This window comes from Bacillus rossius, chromosome 18 (assembly GCF_032445375.1).
Source record: "Bacillus rossius redtenbacheri isolate Brsri chromosome 18, Brsri_v3, whole genome shotgun sequence".
NCBI lineage: Eukaryota > Metazoa > Arthropoda > Insecta > Phasmatodea > Bacillidae > Bacillus > Bacillus rossius.
In genome coordinates, this window is record NC_086345.1 from 11,119,766 (window position 1) to 11,141,073 (window position 21,308).

At 42.6% G+C, this 21,308-nt stretch overlaps 1 protein-coding gene across 2 annotated transcripts; it reads left to right on the forward strand.

Annotated features, from left to right (window-relative positions):
• Nucleotides 1-334: 334 nt before the first annotated feature.
• Nucleotides 335-20,839, forward strand: LOC134541142 (evolutionarily conserved signaling intermediate in Toll pathway, mitochondrial-like). Of its 2 annotated transcripts, none has more exons than XM_063384352.1 (4): nucleotides 335-1,216; nucleotides 9,580-9,806; nucleotides 13,876-14,083; nucleotides 18,079-20,839. In XM_063384352.1, exons 1-4 carry the CDS (start codon nucleotides 709-711, stop codon nucleotides 18,336-18,338), a joined length of 1,203 nt encoding a protein of 400 aa, XP_063240422.1. In that variant the 5' UTR covers nucleotides 335-708; the 3' UTR covers nucleotides 18,339-20,839. The 2 variants fall into 2 exon arrangements, with proteins under 2 accessions (XP_063240422.1, XP_063240423.1); XM_063384353.1 differs by having other exon boundaries at nucleotides 1,028-1,116.
• Nucleotides 20,840-21,308: the final 469 nt, after the last annotated feature.

Here is a 21,308-nt window from a genome sequence, read left to right on the forward strand (position 1 = left end):
GTCTCGCGTAAGGCATGGGTGTTAATCTTCGTACAGATATTTGATTGATGATATGATAATAAAATGATTTGACTATGGAAAGGCATCTAATGCTGGTTGTGGGCGGAAGCCGATAACCATTCAACCAATTAAAAAATTAAAAAAATCCTGTATATAGTGTGAAGGCATAACATCAATACACAAGGAAAATAAGTTAGTGAATCCTGGTTTATTGGTACTCCATTCTGAAAAATTCGATTTTATTTCAACTCTTTGTTAAAGTTAAGAAATGATGATTGTTTTTAGGTCATGCATTAGGTCGGTTTCCTTTATGAACCAAATTTTCGAATTAAAAATTTATTGCTTTCAAAAAAACGACTGGGTACAAGCGCAAGACCTTTGTTTTTTTTTATTTAAGTTTTTTTGAAAGTGGGAAACAGCGAATTTGTAATCTACACTTACGCTTTCAACGTAATACTAGTTCAAAAAATGCAAAGTTCTCAAGTTTCTAGTCTTGTTTACTTGTACTATATATTAATGTACTCTATGAATATGTCTATTAGTAAACACGTTAAAAAAATGTATTTTGACTCGTGTGTGTTTCAATAATATATAAAAAATACTTTTTATTTGTGTATATAATTAATATTAAAATGTTAAAATAACGAGTCGATGTTACCTACCGTCGCAATAACAAATTTGTAGGTTAGGTAATCCTCCGCTCACGTTATGTACAGAAAATTATGTCAGCCTGCTTCAAAATGCGTGCAGTTAATTGGTTTGACGCAAGTTTCTTTTGCATCACACCTTTCCGATGTTTGTGGACCGCTTCTAACGATTAGAGGGAAAGGGAGGCGTTCGGCATGCGCGTACAACAAATACCTGAGTGTTTCGGCATGTCGCTGTGCAAAAGACGACATAAAGTCAGAACAGGCACTCGTAGTGAGAGACATGTTTCAAGACGTGAAAGATAAAGACAAAGCCACCTACATGACCATGATCAAAATATTTGTGGCGCGGGATGTCCATAGAAGAGGACATGTCGAATTTATTTATTCGGCAATGAAGCACATGGAAGAATTTAATGTCCACAAGGATTTGGAGGCTTACAAATCTTTGATTGACATCCTGCCTAAGGTAAAGTTTATCCCAACAAACATTTTTCAGGCCGAATTCATGCACTATCCAAAACAGCAGCAGTGTATAATTGATGTTTTAGAAATGATGGAAGACAATGGTAAGTAATGTTCTATCGTAACTACGTCAAGAAAATTATGGATAATGATAACAAAATCGCACTTGAAAGTCAGCCTTTGTGTTTTCATTATAGCCCATTTGAAATTATGATCCTTTACCTGCTATAAATTTGAGGACTGTACAAACTACAAGCGATAGCTTAAAACTCAACAGTTGGAAGTTTGTAGGCAAGTGTGCGCGTGAATGTCTAAATAACAGAAATTTTCCATTAGGTAAGGTTAGTTACATTATAAATACTTCAAAATAAACCGAAATTAAAAATAATATCAATTTATTTTAAATGTTGTATAGTTTTAAGTATTTATAATGTAACTGACCTGACCTAACAAAATGGGACAAAGGTAGATTAGGTCAGGTCAGCTACATTATAAATACTTTGAAACTGAACAGACATTAAAAATAATAAAATTAATTTTATTGGTTGTTTAGTTTTAAAGTATTTATAATGTAGCTGACCTGACCTAACAAACCGGGAAAAAGGATGAACAGAATAAACTCACGTAAGTTTCTTTTTACATGATGTATTCGTTCGCGTGAGAGTCCTATGGCCGGTTTCACCAATGTCCCCTAACTTTTAAGGGCTGCTTAAGGCATGTGTAAGGGCTGCCTAGCACATTGAATCGTTTCACCAACAGTTAAGGAACTCTTAAGTAATCTTAAGCATCCCTTAGTTTAAGTGGTGGAAATCGGGCCCCTAACTATTTAAGCGGCACTTACTGTCACAAAACAAGAAAAATAAAATGGATGCCGTGGAGGAATATGAACTAGCCGAAGATGTACATTTTATTTTTGATATAAATGTTATTGTTGAAGTTGTGGAACATTTTTAAGGTGAACTTAATGTGAAATCTTTTATTATAAATACATTCGAGAATGTTCGCATACTCCACTTTTATTTAAGAACTCATTTAATAAGGAAGTAATTAAAGGTTTTTCTTTTGAAAAGTCTTAAAAGAACATTTATTACAAAAATTTTGTATGTCCTAACGGAAATAAACTGATATATTTTTTTTTTTTCATCTGCTATTAAAATTTAGTTTAAACTTAGACAAAATTACAATAGCGAATAAATTCTCCCATGCTGCGTCCTTTTCTTTGCTCGAAACAGCATCCGTCCTCTTATTTTCTATTATATTTTTATGCCTCTCAACTAGGCTCAACACCTTTATTTTCTCATCAGAAGAAAAGTTTTGCGTTTTCATTCTCTTTGTTTAAAACATTTTCACACTACTTTGCAACGACCATATAGCTACTACTTTCTGTGAAAATACACTAACATCGTAACATCCAATTACCGCGAAATTAATAAACATTCAGATATTTGTTTACTGTTTAGTAAAAATATTTGATTGGCTTATGTATGTCACGTGACAACAAGTTCGAAGTACCAACCTGAAAACTATTAGTACTTATATCTGTACGAACCCTCGCTCTATGGCAAGCCAGTCCCTAACTAAGCAACCCCTACATAAGTGAATGTTACGATGGTGAAAACCAATTTCGTGAGAATTGACTTTAAGGAACGAGATTCGGGTTTTGACCATCGAGTGCGACAGTTCACAGAGACTGTAATCTGTGGTCAGTCTGGATAGTGAATTACAGCATGATGTAAATTTGCAGGTTACCGAACATTTAACTATGGAGGTGGATAATAGTAGTTTAACTAAGAGGAAATTGCTAACTGAGGAAGTTACTGAAGTTGATAGACAAGCTAAGGCTCATAAGATTGCAGATCCACAGCAACACAGTTCTCCTAATAACAGGTATGTTCATCGTTCAGAGTGTCGTTACCCCATTAACCATCCTGGCCCATATATTGTCCTGATAGAATCAATGCAACATAATATAGGTAACTTACACCCTTTGACCATTGGCAAAAAACTTCATCCTAACCCTCATATTGTCCAAATTCAGCGCTCGGGGCCTAACAGGCTGAAGATTACCTTCGCTACCCTACAGGCAGCGAACCAATTCGTTACTTCAGAGCAAGTCAAGTCACTTCAGGTTAAATGTCTTATTCCCCAAGGCCTAATCCAGCGGGAGGGATTGATCTATGGCATCCCTTTGGACATGGCCATTGACGATCTGCTAGAGGGTATCGAGTCCCCTCAACGCGTCATACATCTTGAGCGGTTGACTAAATATATAGCTCCAGATACCCGGGTACCCATTAAACTGGTTAAAGTGACGTTTGAGGGACAAACCCTTCCCGAATATATTGCCATCTTTAAAGAGCGTTTCATCGTCAAACCTCGTGTTCAGTCAGTCCTTCAATGCCATCGATGTCACCGCTTTGGTCACTCGCTCAAGTTATGTCGATCTAAGGCTCTATCATGTGCAATTTGCTCTCAGGAGCACTCCTTGGATACATGTCCCCATAACGATTCTCCATTATGTGTCAACTGCCGGGGTAACCACCCCTCCACGGACAAGGTTAAGTGCCCTGCTTGGGAATTTGAGAGGGAAATAAAACGGGTAATGGCCTACAATAATCTCTCATATTCGGACGCGAGACAGCAGGTACAGCGCGCTACTGGTCGGATATACCCATTACCTAAAGATCGTATGGATCCCCACCACTTGCCGAGACTCACCAGCTTCCCCCCTCTGACGCAGCCTTCACCTATCGGTCCACAACACATTCCCATTTCTGATCACTCTTACGCACAGGCTCTTCACTCCGACTCCTCGAATCCACCCCTTCGACCGGATGGGTACAGGGTTTGCTATAAAGCAGTACCACCGATCACGAATGTGACAAGTCAGAATTCTTTCAATCTTCAACATTATTATTCTCAGTTTCGGCCCTACACGCCTGACATCACCAATGGTGTGGCACTGCCGGGGCCTCTCGACGGAGGACTGTCCTCTTCTCCCCCTATGATGCATACGCGTCATCCTTCACAGGATGCCCTTCAGGACACTTCCTCTTCTGACATAGCTCCACCTCCACACTCCACACGATTAAGGCTTAACATGGAAAAACTTAAGTCATTGGTCGATACCATTGAAATTATGATAGCTACAGCTAAAAAGGAAACTGATTACGCCTTCGACAAAGAAAGCCTCATCGCGGCTTTTGTCCAGGTGCTCGTTTAACAATGCTTCTCAAACACCCCTTCTTGCTTCTTCAGTGGAATGCGCAATCTCTTTCGGCTAATCGGTTCCCCCTGCTCCATTTTCTCTCTACAGTCTCATGTGATGCAGTTCTTCTTACAGAAACTCTTTTAAATTCAGGACATCATGTTACTTTTCCCGGCTATAACTTATACCTCTCGAAAAAGTTGGATAGGGGTACGGCCATTCTGGTCTCTCGAAGACATCCCAGCACGGAAATTAACGTGTCCTTCCCTCCCTCTATGCAACGCGTAGATGCTATCGCTATCAGGCTCCTCCTTGATGATGTTCCCCTCACCATAGTCTCGATTTATGTCCACCCCCGATCTTCGTATACATCTCAAAATTGGGAAGACTTTTTTCAACAATTCGATGGTGCTGTGTTCATTGGGGGTGATTTTAATGCCCATCATGTTTTCTGGGGCAACAAATCTAATGATGCAGCTGGGATCAATCTTCTTGACTATTTACATACGTCTCCTTATATTCTATTAAATGGTACACAACACACCTGGATGGGTCCTCCTACTGCGTCATCTACTGCAATCGATCTCTCTTTCATAACGTCTAATCTGGCTGGCAACTTTAAATGGGAGGTTCTTTCGGACAACTGGGGCAGTGACCACTTCCCTATTCTTATCACCACGTCACACCCCACTACCCAATGGCACTCAGAATCACACTGGTATTATACTTTTCTTTCATCACGGGCCGATTGGACTTTGTTTTCTTCGTGGCTGGAATCTCGGACCGCTGCTACGTTCTGCTCTTCCAATGATGACCTCCTTCACTTATACTCTAGCTTCTATAATAACCTCTTCCAAGCAGCTTGCGCATCTATGCCATTCCGGTTAAAGGGTCCTGTACATAAACAAAGTAAGGCTCCCTGGTGGGATGAACACTGTGCCAGTGCCAATCGGCAGCGCTTAAACGCCTTACGGACGTACAAAACACGGTCTACTTTGGACAACTTTATACTTCTTAAAAAATCCCAAGCATTTGCTAAGTTAACCTGGAAAAAACGTAAACAAGCTCACTGGCAATCTTACTGTGAATCTTTTTCACGTTCTACCTCTCTGAAAACGTTATGGCGACAATTCAATACTTTTCGACATAGTCTCACATCCACGGCCTGGGCATCTCTGCCTCCCCACTTACTCCATGACTTCATGTCACTGGTCGCTCCTCCTACAGTTTCTCCTCCGCCTTTCATCGATGACGTTCCTCCGGTTCGCCCCACGTCAAAGGATAAGGACTGTACCTCGCTCCTACAAGACTTTTCTTTTTCAGAACTCTCTCAATGTGTCCAGACTACGCCTGATTCTGCACCCGGACCGGACTTGGTTACTTATAGTATGATCCGTCATCTTCCTGTAAATGCGCAGTCCTTCTTATTGCACATTTTTAACCTCATTCTACGGCTTGGCATTATTCCACCTAGCTGGCGCGAATTCTACATCCTTCCGATACTTAAACCAGGCAAGTCTCCTCTTGAGGCCACCTCCTATAGACCTATCGCTCTCCGTTCGTGCTTGGCTAAATTATTTGAGAAGTTACTCAAAAATAGGTTGGTGTGGTGGTTTGAGTATCATAACCTCCTTCGTCCAGAACAATTTGGCTTTCGTTCTGGTATGGGCACTGAAGATGCAATCTGCTCCCTTTACTCTCAAATTCGTTTAGCCTTTCAACGTAAAGAGATATTCTCTACCATATTCATGGACATATCTGCGGCTTTTGATAATGTCCAACTTCCCATCCTGTACTCGAAACTATATAAATTAGGACTTCCTAGTCAGATTATCAGGATCCTTTCTGCCTTACTCTCTTCTCGTACTTATACACCGCGGATGGTACGACCTGCACCTTACACCCGCCAGGTGTCCCAGGGATTAGTGCAAGGAAGCTCTCTTAGCCCTCTTCTCTTCCTTCTCTATACTCAAGACCTTATGTTTCACATTGGAACTTCGGCTAAATTGACTGCGTACGCCGATGATGTGGTGTTGTGGTATCGTGGTTCTACTATTCTTGACACTAGTACTACTCTTTCAGCTGCACTCACTAAGGCTCAACATTGGTTGGGAACGCATGGATTCAGTCTGTCCCTATCGAAAACGAAGATAATTCACTTCACACGAAAACGGGTTACGACGCCTGCTCAAGCTATTTCATTGGATGGTGTTCCCTTACCTATAGTCACGTGCATCAAATACCTTGGTGTTTTCTTAGATCAACGAATGCTCGGTATCACTCACATTAATTATGTCATTGATAAATGCTCTCGTCGGTTACACCTCCTTAAGGCTCTAGCGGGGAAAACTTGGGGGGCTGATGTCCGTAGTCTTCGCTCATTTTACATTTCTACTATCCGACCGATCCTTCTCTACGGTAGCCAGGTATTAATGCACGCGTCCACTTCCCAGTTGCAAAGGTTGGAAACACTTCAGAATAATGCTATGCGAATCATCCTAGGTGCGTTTAACTCCACACCTATCATGTATATGTACATTGAACTAGGCCTTATTCCATTATCCTTATCTCGCCGTATGCTATATGCCCGCCATTGGGTTCACCTTCGTATCGTAAAGATGCCAGGTTTACGACGGGCTATGGACGCCCTATATGACATTCCCACTCCAGTTCTTACAGCTGCTCGATCCATTGATCCCGGACTGTATTGTTATAAATACTGCTACTCGTTTGATGTTCTTACTTATGTCCCCTTGGTTCGTATTGAGGGTCATAAGGACAAACCCCCCGCGGTGCTTCGGCAAATATACTTGGACCTTCTTGCGTCATACCCCTCTGCCTCTCGCATATATACGGACGGCTCTAAACGTCAGGATGGTGTGGGTGCCGCATGGTTTGACTCCTCGCACGGTCGATCTGGACTTTACAGGCTTCCTGATTACACTTCCATCTACTATGCCGAAGCGCTTGCAATACTTATGGCCTTACAATATATTCTGTCGCACGTGGTTCCCATTCCCTTGATTGTTTCAGATTCTGCCAGCGTTCTCACGTCCCTCTGTTCTTCTCATCAGACCTCCGACTTGCTTCTCTTACGTATTAAACACCTCTGCCTTCAAATTGAACCACATTCGGGCCCTGTTACGTTCCTTTGGGTTCCCAGCCATGTTGGCTTGGGGGGAAATGAAACTGTCGATAAGATGGCCAATTTAGCCATATCCACCGGTCACCTAGTACAACCCGCCTCGTACCAGCCTCTGCTCCCTCTCGTGAAGAGATACTTCAAGGAGATTATGTTCCAGGATTGGATTGCTTATGCCCACACGCATTCATCACTCTACCCTTCTCTCCATCCCTCTACGGTTCCAGTTTACAAAACGCTTCCCCCATATGCTTCTCGCCGTCAGGCGGTCATGTCCTTCCGTCTTCGGTCCGAGCATCTTCTGACTCCAGAGCACCTCTGTCGATTGAACATGACACCCCATCCGACCTGCCCTTGTGGGGCTCCTGTCGCAGATGTTCAGCATCTTTTATTGGAATGTCCCCGTTTGAGTGAGAGAACGCACCTCCTACGTACTTTTCAGGAACTGGACTTGCCGTCCCCACTATCATACCCTAATATGGTATACACCTCCACCCACGCTGCATATTTGGCAATCATCGCTTACTTTTTGTCCAATGGCATCATTTTGTAACCCTGGGGTTGCTCTTGTAACTTCCTTGGTGGCCGGCCCTCCCCAACTCCTTGTTCCATGCTCCACGGCCTACTCCACCCTCGGTAGACGGGCCTCTACCAAGAAGATGTAGTTTATTCTCTAGTCTCCTCTTCTGATTAACATGCTCCCGACACTCTGAACTATGGCCGTGGGCTTCATGCTGTAGGCCACTATCCAAAAAAAAAAAAAAAAAAAAAAAAAAAAAAAGACTTTAAGGAACGCCTAAACTTAAGCAGTCCTTTGCTGAGGGTGTGTTTAGGAGGCGTTGGTGAAAACGGCCCCTAAGATCCACATAAAGTTCTGCCATTCCCGATTACACCCGAATATTCACCTTCGGCCAACCTCGGGATTTATTTATTTTTGCGCAGGAAAAATGAATTGAAATATTAAAAGTGGTCGGATAGGTTAGCTACATTAAAAAAATAACTTTAAAACCATTTGGATGGTTAGTTAGGTTAGTATAGCTACATTAAAATAAACAGAGAAATATTAATAAATAAACCCGAGGTTGGCCGAAGGTGAATTGTTCGGGTGTAATCGGGAATGGCAGAACTTTATGTGCATCTTAGGTTTCTCCGTTCGGGAACGTCGTAAAAAAAAATGATACTTGTAAACAAGCAACCGTTATCGCCGCACGAGTGCACAGGATGAAAATTAAAAAATTCGATATCTCCAAAAGTATTTGGAATTTCTTATCTCAGCCGGGTTTAATGAAAAGAGGAAGTTTAAGAGCACAGAATAAAGGTATTTTCGTATTTTTAATTTTTTTTTTTAAAAAAATCGCCAAAAAATGAAGATTAAAAAATTCGATATCTCCTAAAGTAATTGGAATTTTTTTATCTCCGCAGGCGGTTCTGAAGAGAGGACGTAAGATAGCATATAATGAAAGTTATTTCATATTTGTACGATTTTTTTTGGCGCTAATCCGTACGATACATATTTACCTTTTTTTTTTTTTAACAATTTTTAAGTTCTATTGCGTCACAATATTCAAATGCAAAATATACACGTTCTTATATATGGAAAACCACAGGAACCGCAACACAGTCAGAGCACAACATGGCGAAGGCTGCTTCACTGCATAGGCTATCTAAATGGTAATTTTTCAGAAAAATGTAGGAAATTAGAAACTGTGTAAAGGATAAATAGAGAAACGCCATTAGCATTCAAAAAAAGTATTTCCGGAATGTTGTTATCAATTTACGGAAAAGCAGCGACATACCTAAGAATTTATTGAACATAAATATAATAACGTTGGATAAGTGCAGAAAAATTAGTGGATTCAAATACAGTACTGTTACAGTTAAATTTATTGTAGTATTGACTTCTTCTTAAAGGAACTTGTAACTGGATGTAAAATTTTTGGAAATGTGCATCAGATAAACAACCAAGTTTTTAATTCTTTACTAGCGGTGTGCAGCGAATAAATAAATAATAAAAGATGTAAAAGGAATTTGGGGTTGTTTCGAGTAGTTGATTGTCGTGACTGTCGGTCAGCTGCAGTCGAAGGTGAGCTGTAAGGTCGCGGGCGGTGATGCCGCAGGGGTGATGCCGGACCGCGAGATGGAGCGGATGCTGGTGAACATCTTCGGGCTGAAGGGCCACCCGCTGCGCAAGTACTGGCGCATGATGTACTGGATGCCCAAGTTCCGGAACCTGTCCCCCTGGCCGCTGCCCAACCCCGTGCCCGGGGACGCGCTGGAGCTGGCGCGTCTCGGCATCCAGCGCATCAGCAGCGTCGACCTGCAGACCGAGCTGAAGACGTACCAGGTGCGTGCGGGGCTCCCGGCACCAGGGCGACCACGTTCTGGAAGTAGTCGTAGTCTTGGGATATACTTGCAGTTCTGGAAGTTGGGGTAGTCTGGGGATCTACTTGTGGTTCTGGAAGTCTGGTTAGTCTGGATATATACTTGTAAGTCTGGAAGTTGGGGTAGTCTGGGGATCTACTTGCAGTTTTAGAAGTCTGGTTAGTCTGGAAATCTACTTGTAATACTGGAAGTCTGGGGATCTACTTGCAGTTCTGGAAGTCGGGGTAGTCTGGGAATCTACTTGCAGTTCTGGAAGTTAGGGTAGTCTGGAGATCTACTTGTAGTTCTGGAAGTCGGGGGTAGTCTGGGAATCTACTTGCAGTTCTGGAAGTTAGGGTAGTCTGGAGATCTACTTGTAGTTCTGGAAGTCGGGGGTAGTCTGGAGATCTACTTGTAGTTCTGGAAGTCGGGGGTAGTCTGGAGATCTACTTGTAGTTCTGGAAGTCGGGGGTAGTCTGGGAATCTACTTGCAGTTCTGGAAGTTAGGGTAGTCTGGAGATCTACTTGTAGTTCTGGAAGTCGGGGGTAGTCTGGGAATCTACTTGTAGTTCTGGAAGTCGGGGTAGTCTGGGAATCTACTTGCAGTTCTGGAAGTCGGGGGTAGTTTGGGAATCTACTTGCAGTTCTGGAAGTCTGGGGTAGTTTGGGAATCTACTTGCAGTTCTGGAAGTCTGGGGTAGTCTGGGAATCTACTTGCAGTTCTGGAAGTCAGGGGTAGTCGGCGAATCTACTTGCAGTTCTGGAAGTCGGGGGTAGTCTGGGAATCTACTTGTAGTTCTGGAAGTCGGGGTAGTCTGGGGATCTACTTGCAGTTCTGGAAGTCGGGGGTAGTCTGGGAATCTACTTGTAGTTCTGGAAGTCGGGGTAGTCTGGGGATCTACTTGCAGTTCTGGAAGTCGGGGGTAGTTTGGGAATCTACTTGCAGTTCTGGAAGTCTGGGGTAGTCTGGGAATCTACTTGCAGTTCTGGAAGTCTGGGGTAGTTTGGGAATCTACTTGCAGTTCTGGAAGTCGGGGGTAGTCTGGGGATCTACTTGCAGTTCTGGAAGTCGGGGGTAGTTTGGGAATCTACTTGCAGTTCTGGAAGTCTGGGGTAGTCTGGGAATCTACTTGCAGTTCTCAAAGTCGGGGGTAGTTTGGGAATCTACTTGCAGTTCTGGAAGTCTGGGGTAGTTTGGGAATCTACTTGCAGTTCTGGAAGTCGGGGGTAGTCTGGGAATGTACTTGTAGTTCTGGAAGTCAGGGGTAGTCGGCAAATCTACTTGTAGTCCTAGAAGTTGGGGGTAATCTGGGAATCTACTTGCAGTTGTGGAAGTTGGGGGTAGTCGGCGATTCTGCTTGCCGTGAAAGTATAATTCGGAAATGTTTTCAGTTTTTCAGAAATTTCCAAAAACCCTCACATCTTTAGTCCTAAAAATTAAATAATTGTACAAAAAGTAATGAAAGATGTATGCAGTACAGAATTTTAGATATGGGTTTTTGTTACAGTCAACTAAATGTGCGGATCTTGTTTGAAATTACTTAATTTCCTATAGCCTTTTCTTCGTCAGCCATGTTATATTTTTTTAATTATACAAGATCATGAAGAAGCATTTCAAAAATTGGCACTATGTAGGTAAAGTTGTGTGGGTAATGCGAAAAAGGAAAAAAAAATTTCAGAGAAAATATATGGGGTTATAATTTTCCCAGAAAATTTTACAAACTGAAAATATACCGCTGGCAGTTTTCCCGGTCACATCTCTGTTTTGAGGTTATAACGACCATGGGACCTCACCTTTGGAGCATGATCTAGAGCTGTATCCGAGTACATGTGGATGCGTCCACAGCACATCCATTCCTACATCCTTTACCACATGCAGCCTCAATGTAAAGGACACATTTCTAAAAGATGGATAGTATCCTAATACCTTTACTGCCAGCACCACCTGTTGGCAGTTGGTCGTACTAATGAGCACGCAGCCATCTCGAGTCGTGACATCTACTAATATCCAGAAAAACCTAAATAACAGAGACCAAATTAAAAAAAAAATTATTGAATGTAGGTAGTGTGATTGTTATAAATGTCAGCGATCAAAATTAAAAATTTTGTTATGAATCTCAAAATACTAAAAAAATACTTATAATGATAATTAACCTACCCTGTAGGTTCGATTTCGTTTTTCGGTATTTTTTTATTGAGGTTTTATTCTTCTCTATTTGACTTATTACTTAAACTTATAACATTTTAAACAAATCTTATGCTAAAAATCTGAAGTAGTAATTTATACAAAAAAAAAAGGGGGGGGGGGGGGGGGTCAGTGTAATTCAGTACACGTGAAATTTCTTTGGCAATTCAAACCTAGACTCTTAAATATATAGTAAGGGGTAAAATGGTAGAGAGAGGGAAATAATACAATTTTATAAATAAACATGAATTAACAAAATTACTACTCACTTTAAAATAACTGCTCAAGATGTCTATAATTATTGATCAATCAATAATGATTAACTAACAATAAATATTACTCACTGCTGAATTCTCACACCATAAAGAAAAACTGTGTGTGTTACTGTTTCTTGAAACAGTTCTGCCGTTTCGAACACGCCAAATCTCTGAACTAAATATGAAATTCATAGCAGGCAGCGCTTTCTATTCAGGAAATGCAGGGACTGTCTCGCCAGCGCTCTCTACGCTGCTGGTCGAACAAGGAGGATCATGAATGCGCTGGTAGCAAATATAAAATACAAGGCACAGCTGACTTGTATAGGATACCTATATCCATCTATTTTCTGAAACATGTGCATGCTCACACTCTTGTAGCGAATCTGTGTCCTTATTCACGTCAGAAAAATTCCACAAGACAATGTTTCGTTGAAATTTGGCCTCAAAATGGTACTCTCATTGCACTGAAATACGTTTGACTTCAACAAAATGAGACACGACTCAGAACGAAGATAATTGACGTAGGGACGGTTCAGTGGACGCGAGTGTCGCGTCTCTAGAAACCTTGATTGTAGTGGATGCGGGCAGGGCCGGATTCAGAGGTCCGGAGGCCTCGGGGGCAGCAGAGTAGCGGCGGCTTCCTGGCCCCCAAAATTATCTTCCAAATAAAACGAACAATTTTTTTTTCAGTCTAGTTTTCCAGCAAACAATTTATTGTTAAATCAAGTAGATTCTCTCAGTATTTAAAAAAAAAAACATACATGAATATAATCGGAGACAAGAATTATACTATTTGAAATTAAATTTTGGTGTTGATGGATATTTCTGTTGATATTCAACAATAATATAATTGTGCATGTACAAAGTACTGTAGGTGAAGGTAAAACAGCGAGAAAAGAATATCAAAGGATTTGTGGGGGGGGGCCCCTCCGTTTGGGGAGGGCAACCGGGGGCTTTCGCTCCGGTTGCCCGCCCCTCAATCCGGCCCTGGATGCGGACTGTTATGACTCGCTCTGAGCACTCTGGCAAGCGGCTTCGAGGCTCGCCCCGAGTCAAACACGAGGTGCCAGCAATTTCAACACCGCCAGCGAAACAGCGACGCGGGTCGCCGAAGGCCGGCCGCCGCTGCGAGAGAAAAGGGGACAAAACGGGACATCGACACGGACGCGGGCGGAAGGATAAAAACAGACAGCCACCGTCGAGAAGGGGCTTCTTCTGGTCACCGGCGACCGGACGGCCGGAGTCGCGACATCGGAGCCACGGAGCGCCGTGGTCCTCGGCCGCCGCATTCCGTCGTCGAGAACCTGCCGCGAGCGCGTGCCCCATCACAGCGTGGGTAATGAACCTGCCGAGGTGTGGTAGCGAGGCTCCCCGATCATTGTCGGAATTAGGTGACAGCTAACACTGTAACGGTACTTGACAGTAAATCAAGTCTCCATACTGAATTGTCTTTCATTCGTAGTCTTGAGCCCCCTATCACCCTGTCTTGGAACAGTCAAGAATTGAGATCATCTAAAGGTTGAATCATAACAGAACACGTCCCCTGTGAGGGTTCGGAAGCGGCGGGAAGCCTCGGAGCGCGGCGACGGGTTGTGCGTCCGTGCTCGCAGACGGCCGACCTGGAGGACTCGCTGGAGGACACGTGGGTGGTGAGCGCGCAGAGCCCGCGCCAGAGGCAGCTGCTGGAGGCCCAGCCGCCCGGCACGCCCGTCTACGTCGAGGGGGCCTTCCGCCTGTGGCTGCGCAACCTGTCCATCGGCTACTTCGTGCTGAGGGCGGACCCCGGGCCGACGCGTCGGGCCACGCGGGACCCCGACGGTTCGTACCCCCCCTACCCATTGGCGTGCCTAGGGGGGGAGAGACGAGCGGGACCGGACCGGACACCCCCCCCCCCCCCCCCAGGGCTAAAAGTATTTTAATTTTAAATTCATAAAATGAAAAAAAAATAAATATTTAGACTTCACAAAACTGACTTTTATGAAGTTACGGCCAGTATTTTTGGATAGCCTAAATCAGCAATATTGAACACGTATTTTTCAGAATTTTCCTGGGGGAGGACTCCCCGGACCCCCCGCCTAGCTGGGGGGTATTCCATACACCCCCCCCCCCCCCAGGCCCCCCGGAAAGGCTCTAGCATTCTGCCTGACCCCCCCCCCCCCCCCCCCAGAGCAAAATCCTGGGCATGCCACTGCCCCCCCCCCCCCCCCCCCTCGAGTTGGCAACGGAACTTTCGCTGAAGCCGCGTTCACAAATTAAAAAAAACGTGAGCCAGTGCACGGCACGCCGAGCGCGCAACTTCCCCGCACGACCTGTGCGAAGCTGGTCCGCAATCAAATCTCACTGTTGATTTCGGCCAGAGAAATTTCGTCGATGCGCCCGACATCCGTTTGTAGTGTCGGTAAATAAACACATAGAACCACCACGTTACTATCGCACGACATCTGGCCGGCGTATTGCGAAAAAATGTTTTCAACATGTAAATCAATTTGGGTTATGCAAAAAAAATTCAGTTCACCATTCTGCCCGCAAAATATTAAGGTATTTTATTTGCATTAATTGCTTGCTATTTTTTTCACAAGTAACAGCATTAAGCAGGAACTACGCCTGAACATTGTAATAACTCGGCCAGTTCCTTGCCGCTATATGATAAATATGAACGGTTCTCTTATCCCGCAAAATTGAATTTTCTCTACTCTCGCTCGCTGTTGCGCCATGTGTCCGAAATATAAATAAAATATATTTATTTACCTACACGACAATCCCATTGAGCTGTTGTGAATCAGTAGGTTCGAAAACATGGCGGCCCGCCGGCTCTTCGGAGTCCGTGTGGGGAAGTGTCATGCCAGGTGGTACACGCTGTAAGCGAGGTTCCGTTTGAAAAAAAAAAAGAAAGTGGCCAGACAACTAGGCCGGCCGCTGTGGGGATTCCAAAATAAGTAAATCTTCATAAATGTTGGTCAGGGAAAATTTTATAACAGGTTTTGCGTGGACACCCTGTCAAGTTTTATGAAAATGTTTCTTAATGGTTTCAATTTTGTATTAATTTTTTTTACGTCTACAGTAACGTACTGTAAAACTAAACTAACCCCTGCACTATTTTATTTCTTGAATTTAATTTCCCAGCAAAAAAAATTTTTTTTTCCCCATAGCAATGTTGATCTAAGACGGTTGGGGTATGGACTATGGAGGTAGTATTCTATACTATTTTGGTTCTAATGTTTTGTGTTTTTGCAAATGATTTAAAGTAAATTTATAATATAAACACATTTTATTGTTTGTAAAGTGTTTTGTATACTAAACAAAAACTTACTTAATGGTTTTTATGAACTTAAAGGCAAATTTTTATGTCAGTCCTAACATGAACCAAAAGTATGAAATCATGCTGTCCTTGTCTCTATGTGCTCTGTTGCCAGATGTACACCTCTCAGCGATAACATTATTATAGACTCAACGTTGCAATGCAATTAATATATATATATTTTAATGTATTTTAAAAAAAATTTTAAATTAAAACTTAGAATGATAATTTTAGAAATTAATTTTCCTGTTCTATTTCATCAATAGCATCATCTAATAATATTAATTATTTATTTATTTCTGAGGAGTAGTTATTGTAATACGTTTTCTAGTTTTCAGCCTCTCACGTTCACGATTTTTTCGGATGGATTCAAGTTATTGCCGGATTGCGTTTCTGCGCTTGCTCAGAGTTTATAGTTACCTCATGTTTTCATTTTGGTTCAGTGTTTCCTGTTTTTGAGCTGTTTGATTTTTTTTTTTTTACGTTAAAACTATACTGACGTTCAATAATCTGGCAAAATTGCTATTCCGGCAGCTGTGGTGTCCATCGCGCTGGACCTAGTACTAAACTGTGTCATTCGACTCATCTTGACTGCATGAAATATGGTTTACTCGCCGCTTGAAACTTTAGTTGAATAAGGTGTTTTCGTTCGCCATGAATTCGGATAAGATTTTATGGTTTTATTTTTTACATTGTATTTATTTTTAAAAAATTGTATTATTTAACGAGTATGAAACTAAAATATTTCTTAGTGTGTACTGATTTCACCAAAATAATCTCATTTTGAGTGAAGCATGAGTTACTTATACAATTAAATCATAAGTAATAAGCATGTCTAGAAAAAATTTCTCAGGAAAAAAAAAATACATATCAAGTTTTTGTGCAATTCAAAAATATTATATTATTATTTACAGTCCTTTTAGTTAAAAAATTTTGGTTCAAAAATCATGCCAAAAAATTGCATACATTCAAAGTATTTTATAACTATGAAATATCAAATTGTTGTATTTTGAGTTTAGGTTTGTGAAATTGCTCGTTGATTTCAAGTGTGTTCACGTGCTTTGGTGTTATTTCTGTTTCATCACAATCCACCACGTGATCTTGTCCCTGGCTGTAATTACTTATAATTCGGTGCTGCCATCCGTAGAGGTCAATTCCAATGAATCGGCGTGCCTCGTACCGTACCGTACCGTGCCGTTCGTCGTGCACGTAGTGTGTTATTTCTGCGTGTTCTTGCTCGTTGCTGACTGCCACACTTTGCCGGGTAGGAATTCACTAGTCCCTAGCTGTAATTACTTCTAATTCGGTGCTGACGTCCGTAGAGATCAATTCCAGCGAATCGCCGTGCCTCATACCGTACCACACCGTGCCTTGTGCCGTGCACGTAGTGTGTTATTTCTGCGTGTTTTTGCTCGTTGCTGACTGCCCCACTTTCCGGGTAGGAATTCACTAGTCCCTAGCTGTAATTACTTCTAATTTGGTGCTGACGTCCGTAGAGATCAATTCCAGCGAATCGCCGTGCCTCATACCGTACCACTTCGTGCCTTGTGCCGTGCACGTAGTGTGTTATTTCTGCGTGTTTTTGCTCGTTGCTGACTGCCGCACTTTCCGGGCAGGAGTTCACTAGTCCCTAGCTGTAATTACTTCTAATTTGGTGCTGACGTCCGTAGAGATCAATTCCAGCGAATCGCCGTGCCTCATACCGTACCACTTCGTGCCTTGTGCCGTGCACGTAGTGTGTTATTTCTGCGGGTTTTTGCTCGTTGCTGACTGCCGCACTTTCCGGGCAGGAGTTCACTAGTCCCTAGCTGTAATTACTTCTAATTCGGTGCTGACGTCCGTAGAGATCAATTCCAGCGAATCGCCGTGCCTCATACCGTACCACACCGTGCCTTGTGCCGTGCACGTAGTGTGTTATTTCTGCGTGTTTTTGCTCGTTGCTGACTGCCGCACTTTCCGGGTAGGAATTCACTAGTCCCTAGCTGTAATTACTTCTAATTTGGTGCTGACGTCCGTAGAGATCAATTCCAGCGAATCGCCGTGCCTCATACCGTACCACTTCGTGCCCTGTGCCGTGCACGTAGTGTGTTATTTCTGCGTGTTTTTGCTCGTTGCTGACTGCCGCACTTTCCGGGCAGGAGTTCACTAGTCCCTAGCTGTAATTACTTCTAATTTGGTGCTGACGTCCGTAGAGATCAATTCCAGCGAATCGCCGTGCCTCATACCGTACCACTTCGTGCCTTGTGCCGTGCACGTAGTGTGTTATTTCTGCGGGTTTTTGCTCGTTGCTGACTGCCGCACTTTCCGGGCAGGAGTTCACTAGTCCCTAGCTGTAATTACTTCTAATTTGGTGCTGACGTCCGTAGAGATCAATCCCAGCGAATCGGCGTGCCTCGTACCGTGCCGTGCGTCGTGCACGCAGTGTGTTATTTCTGCGTGTTTTTTTGCTCTTCGTGTACCCACGGGGAGAAGGGGCGTGGACGACGGCGAAGGCAGTCTCGCCGGCGTGTTGCAGACGTGGCGTCGCTGAGGGTGCCGTTCTTCGGCGCGCCGGCGGGGGAGGAGGGCGGGGAGCGCTCCGTGCACGAGCAGGAGGAAGGCACGGTGCTGGCCGTGTGCGCGACGGGCACGTCCGGCCGGGACTCGCTGCTGTCCTGGGTGCGGCTGCTGGAGCGGGACGGCAACCCGGCGCTCGGGCGCCTGCCGGTGGTCTTCAGGCTGCGGGCTCCCTCGCTGGGCGTCGCCCCCCACGACGAGCCCGGGCCCGGCCCCTGACCGGGGGACTCCGCCCCCGCGCGCTCCCGGCCCCTCGCTTCGGTCCCTCGTCTGCTGCAGGCCGGCGCGAGCTCTAGTTTCCGATAGCGAGTGTCGACTTCAAATGTTCGAAATGTTTGCGAGGTGGAATCAGATCACGATTATTGTTCTTGGTAAAACTGTTCTCCCGGATTGAAACAAAAAGAAAAAAATCATCATTTAACGTTTGAACTGATTAACCAATATTGTGTCCTCTGTGTAACGTCATTCAGTAACAAATTATAAAATAACCATGCTTAGTATTAATATTTCAAATTTCATAAAAGCAATCAAAATTGCCAGTTTTTTTTTTTTTTTTTTTTTTACCGACTTTAGTCCACCAAAACATATACAATTATGTAAATTTTTTTTTTTTCTTCCCATGATTGAATCTTGGGCTCTCGATGTTTTTCAAGCCTTACAACAAATGCGAAGCTTTGCAGCACAACCGAAGCTTCAAATGAAACAAAATAGATAATATCCTTGCAAAGCGAAATGGAGTATTAAGCGAGAGCTTCAATTGATTCGCTTAGTCGATGCTTCGCACCGGCCTAGTAAGTTGTGCTGCTTCACATCTCGCCGGTAGCTCGTCGGCCATGGCTCGCCAGACGTCCACAGGTACCGAAAGTCGCGATAAAGTAACTAAATGTATATTAATAAAAGAGCGAGTTTGCTGTAGTTTACTTAGCACTGAGACAGTGAGGACAGAACCGTGAAATTTGACGCATTGATTCGACATGGTCTGTTTACACCTCTTTTGTTGTAGTATTTTGTTATACATAGTTTCTTTATTTAATTTTTTAATTTTTGTTTTTCTTGTTATCTTCTGGCATCAGATGTAGCATTGTTGATGCTTTATTAACATTCGGATATTAATCCAGTCCTTCTGTAATCTTTTCCATCATATTGACATGTTATTGGTTAAATAAACATGTACAGTAGAACCCTGTTATAATGTTTTTCAAGGGAGCACAAGAAAAAAACATTATAAGCAGGAAAACGTTATAAGCAGGAAATCTCAATTTAGCAGTTAACAATGTTGGAGCTTTGTACCAATGGACTCACCAAGCTATGTAAAAAACTTTAATGTTAAAACCAAAGATAGTATACTTGATACATGAATTTTCTGAAACAAGCCAACAATTTTTCAACTTCGTCTTGTTCCCTGGTTAAATTTTGTTTGTCTTTAAAGATACACTGCCACATTTTTTGTAAAATTATCTCACGATTCATGATGACAACATTAAGAGTGAGAATGTCTACTCCTTTGCCGCCTGAAAATGTTTAATTTTGGGATTCCTACATATTATGAATGAAAAAAAAAAATTATTTGTAAGCAATAGAAAAGTTATGCCCTCGCTCAATGGTTGGCAATTTAAATATCGTAGGACTATGTACGTGCATCTGAATACCCACCTGGACTGGCAAGGAAGAGAAGAGTTGACTATCTTTGGTTTATGTGTTTTCCCTCTTGTAGTATTTATAATGATTTATTAGATTTTAAAAAAAAAGGCACGGTGGCATACCAATGAGGAGGGGCGTGTGTGTTGAACGACCAGAGCGAGTAAGTTCTTCCCAATTGAATGCCTTAGCCAAGAATCTAGTCAACTCGACAGATTAGGAAAGTATGCAGACGGAGCATTAGCCGTCGGAAGTGAAGCCGCTTTTCCCCTCTCTTTTTGATGTGACAACGTCTAATAAATCGATGAACGCTGGCTGCACGCACGAAAAGTTGTCCCACTACGGACGTGTCCTGTTTACACATGCGTGGCATCTCTCTGGTATGTTGCGGACGGTACAGAGAACTCGGCCGGTACGTGGCGGCGTACTGCTCAGGTTTCACCCCGCCATGCTGCAGGGATAGGTGGGTCGCGCCTGTTGGATCACGCCTGCGCATGTCGCCACACACGGCTTGGGGCAGACGACAACACGGCGGGGTTCGAGGTTATTGTTGTGCACCGCGCCACGGGAGTATATTCGCAAGGAAATGGCGTTCTTACAAGTACGTATTATTTTAATTACTAGTGTAAATCAGTATATTTAAACAGTGTTGTATGAGTATTGTTTTAGCTGTGTAACTAAATATTTATTGCTGGTATGATACTTTTCACGCTTTAGTTTGACATTGGTAATTATTTGTCATGAGTTATTATTTGATCAACTAAATCACACACCGTATTATAGTTATGAGCCCACGAGCGTGTCAAAATTTCGAGTCCAACAGAGAATATGCTAGTTAAAGACATTCAAACAAATATCGTGCATGGAATATTATTAATTTATAACATCTGAAACATTTGATTCCAATATGGCCTCGTGGCTGTGCGGTTAGTATCGCTGACTACCAATGGATAGGTTGACCGATCAAATCCCGGCAGCTGAAATTTTTTTTGTACTTGTAAAAATAAATACGGCGCGCACGACACTTCAAAAGTAATAAGTATATTTGAATTAATGAATGCAAATAAAAGTAAATTTACTAATTAAATTGTAGATTTCATTTCACTCCTTCTTTGTATCCCTACAAAATAGTGATAATTCAATAAAAATGATTCAATTTTATTCATAAAAGTATGCAGAAGTATATTTTATCATACAAAAGATAGAAAAATTTTAAAAAAATTTCTTCCTCAAAGAATATAATATTTGTAATGCCTAAATGGTTTGGTTGCAAAAACCTATTACGGCTCAGTCTCAGGCAGAATATGATATTTCCTTTTCTTCTGGATCAATCATTTCATCGATGTTTTGTTATGACGTCACGTTAAACTATCGTCCGTAAACCGACTTTACAGACAACCAATTTTTTTATTTTAACTTAATTATAATGGCAGACATTTGTTTACATTTGTATTAGCTGTTCTATCCTGTTTTTGCATTTAAATGAAACACAGAGTTGACCAAACTGAACATTTAACTTAAATAAAGTGATTTGCTTACTTTTAGAAACAT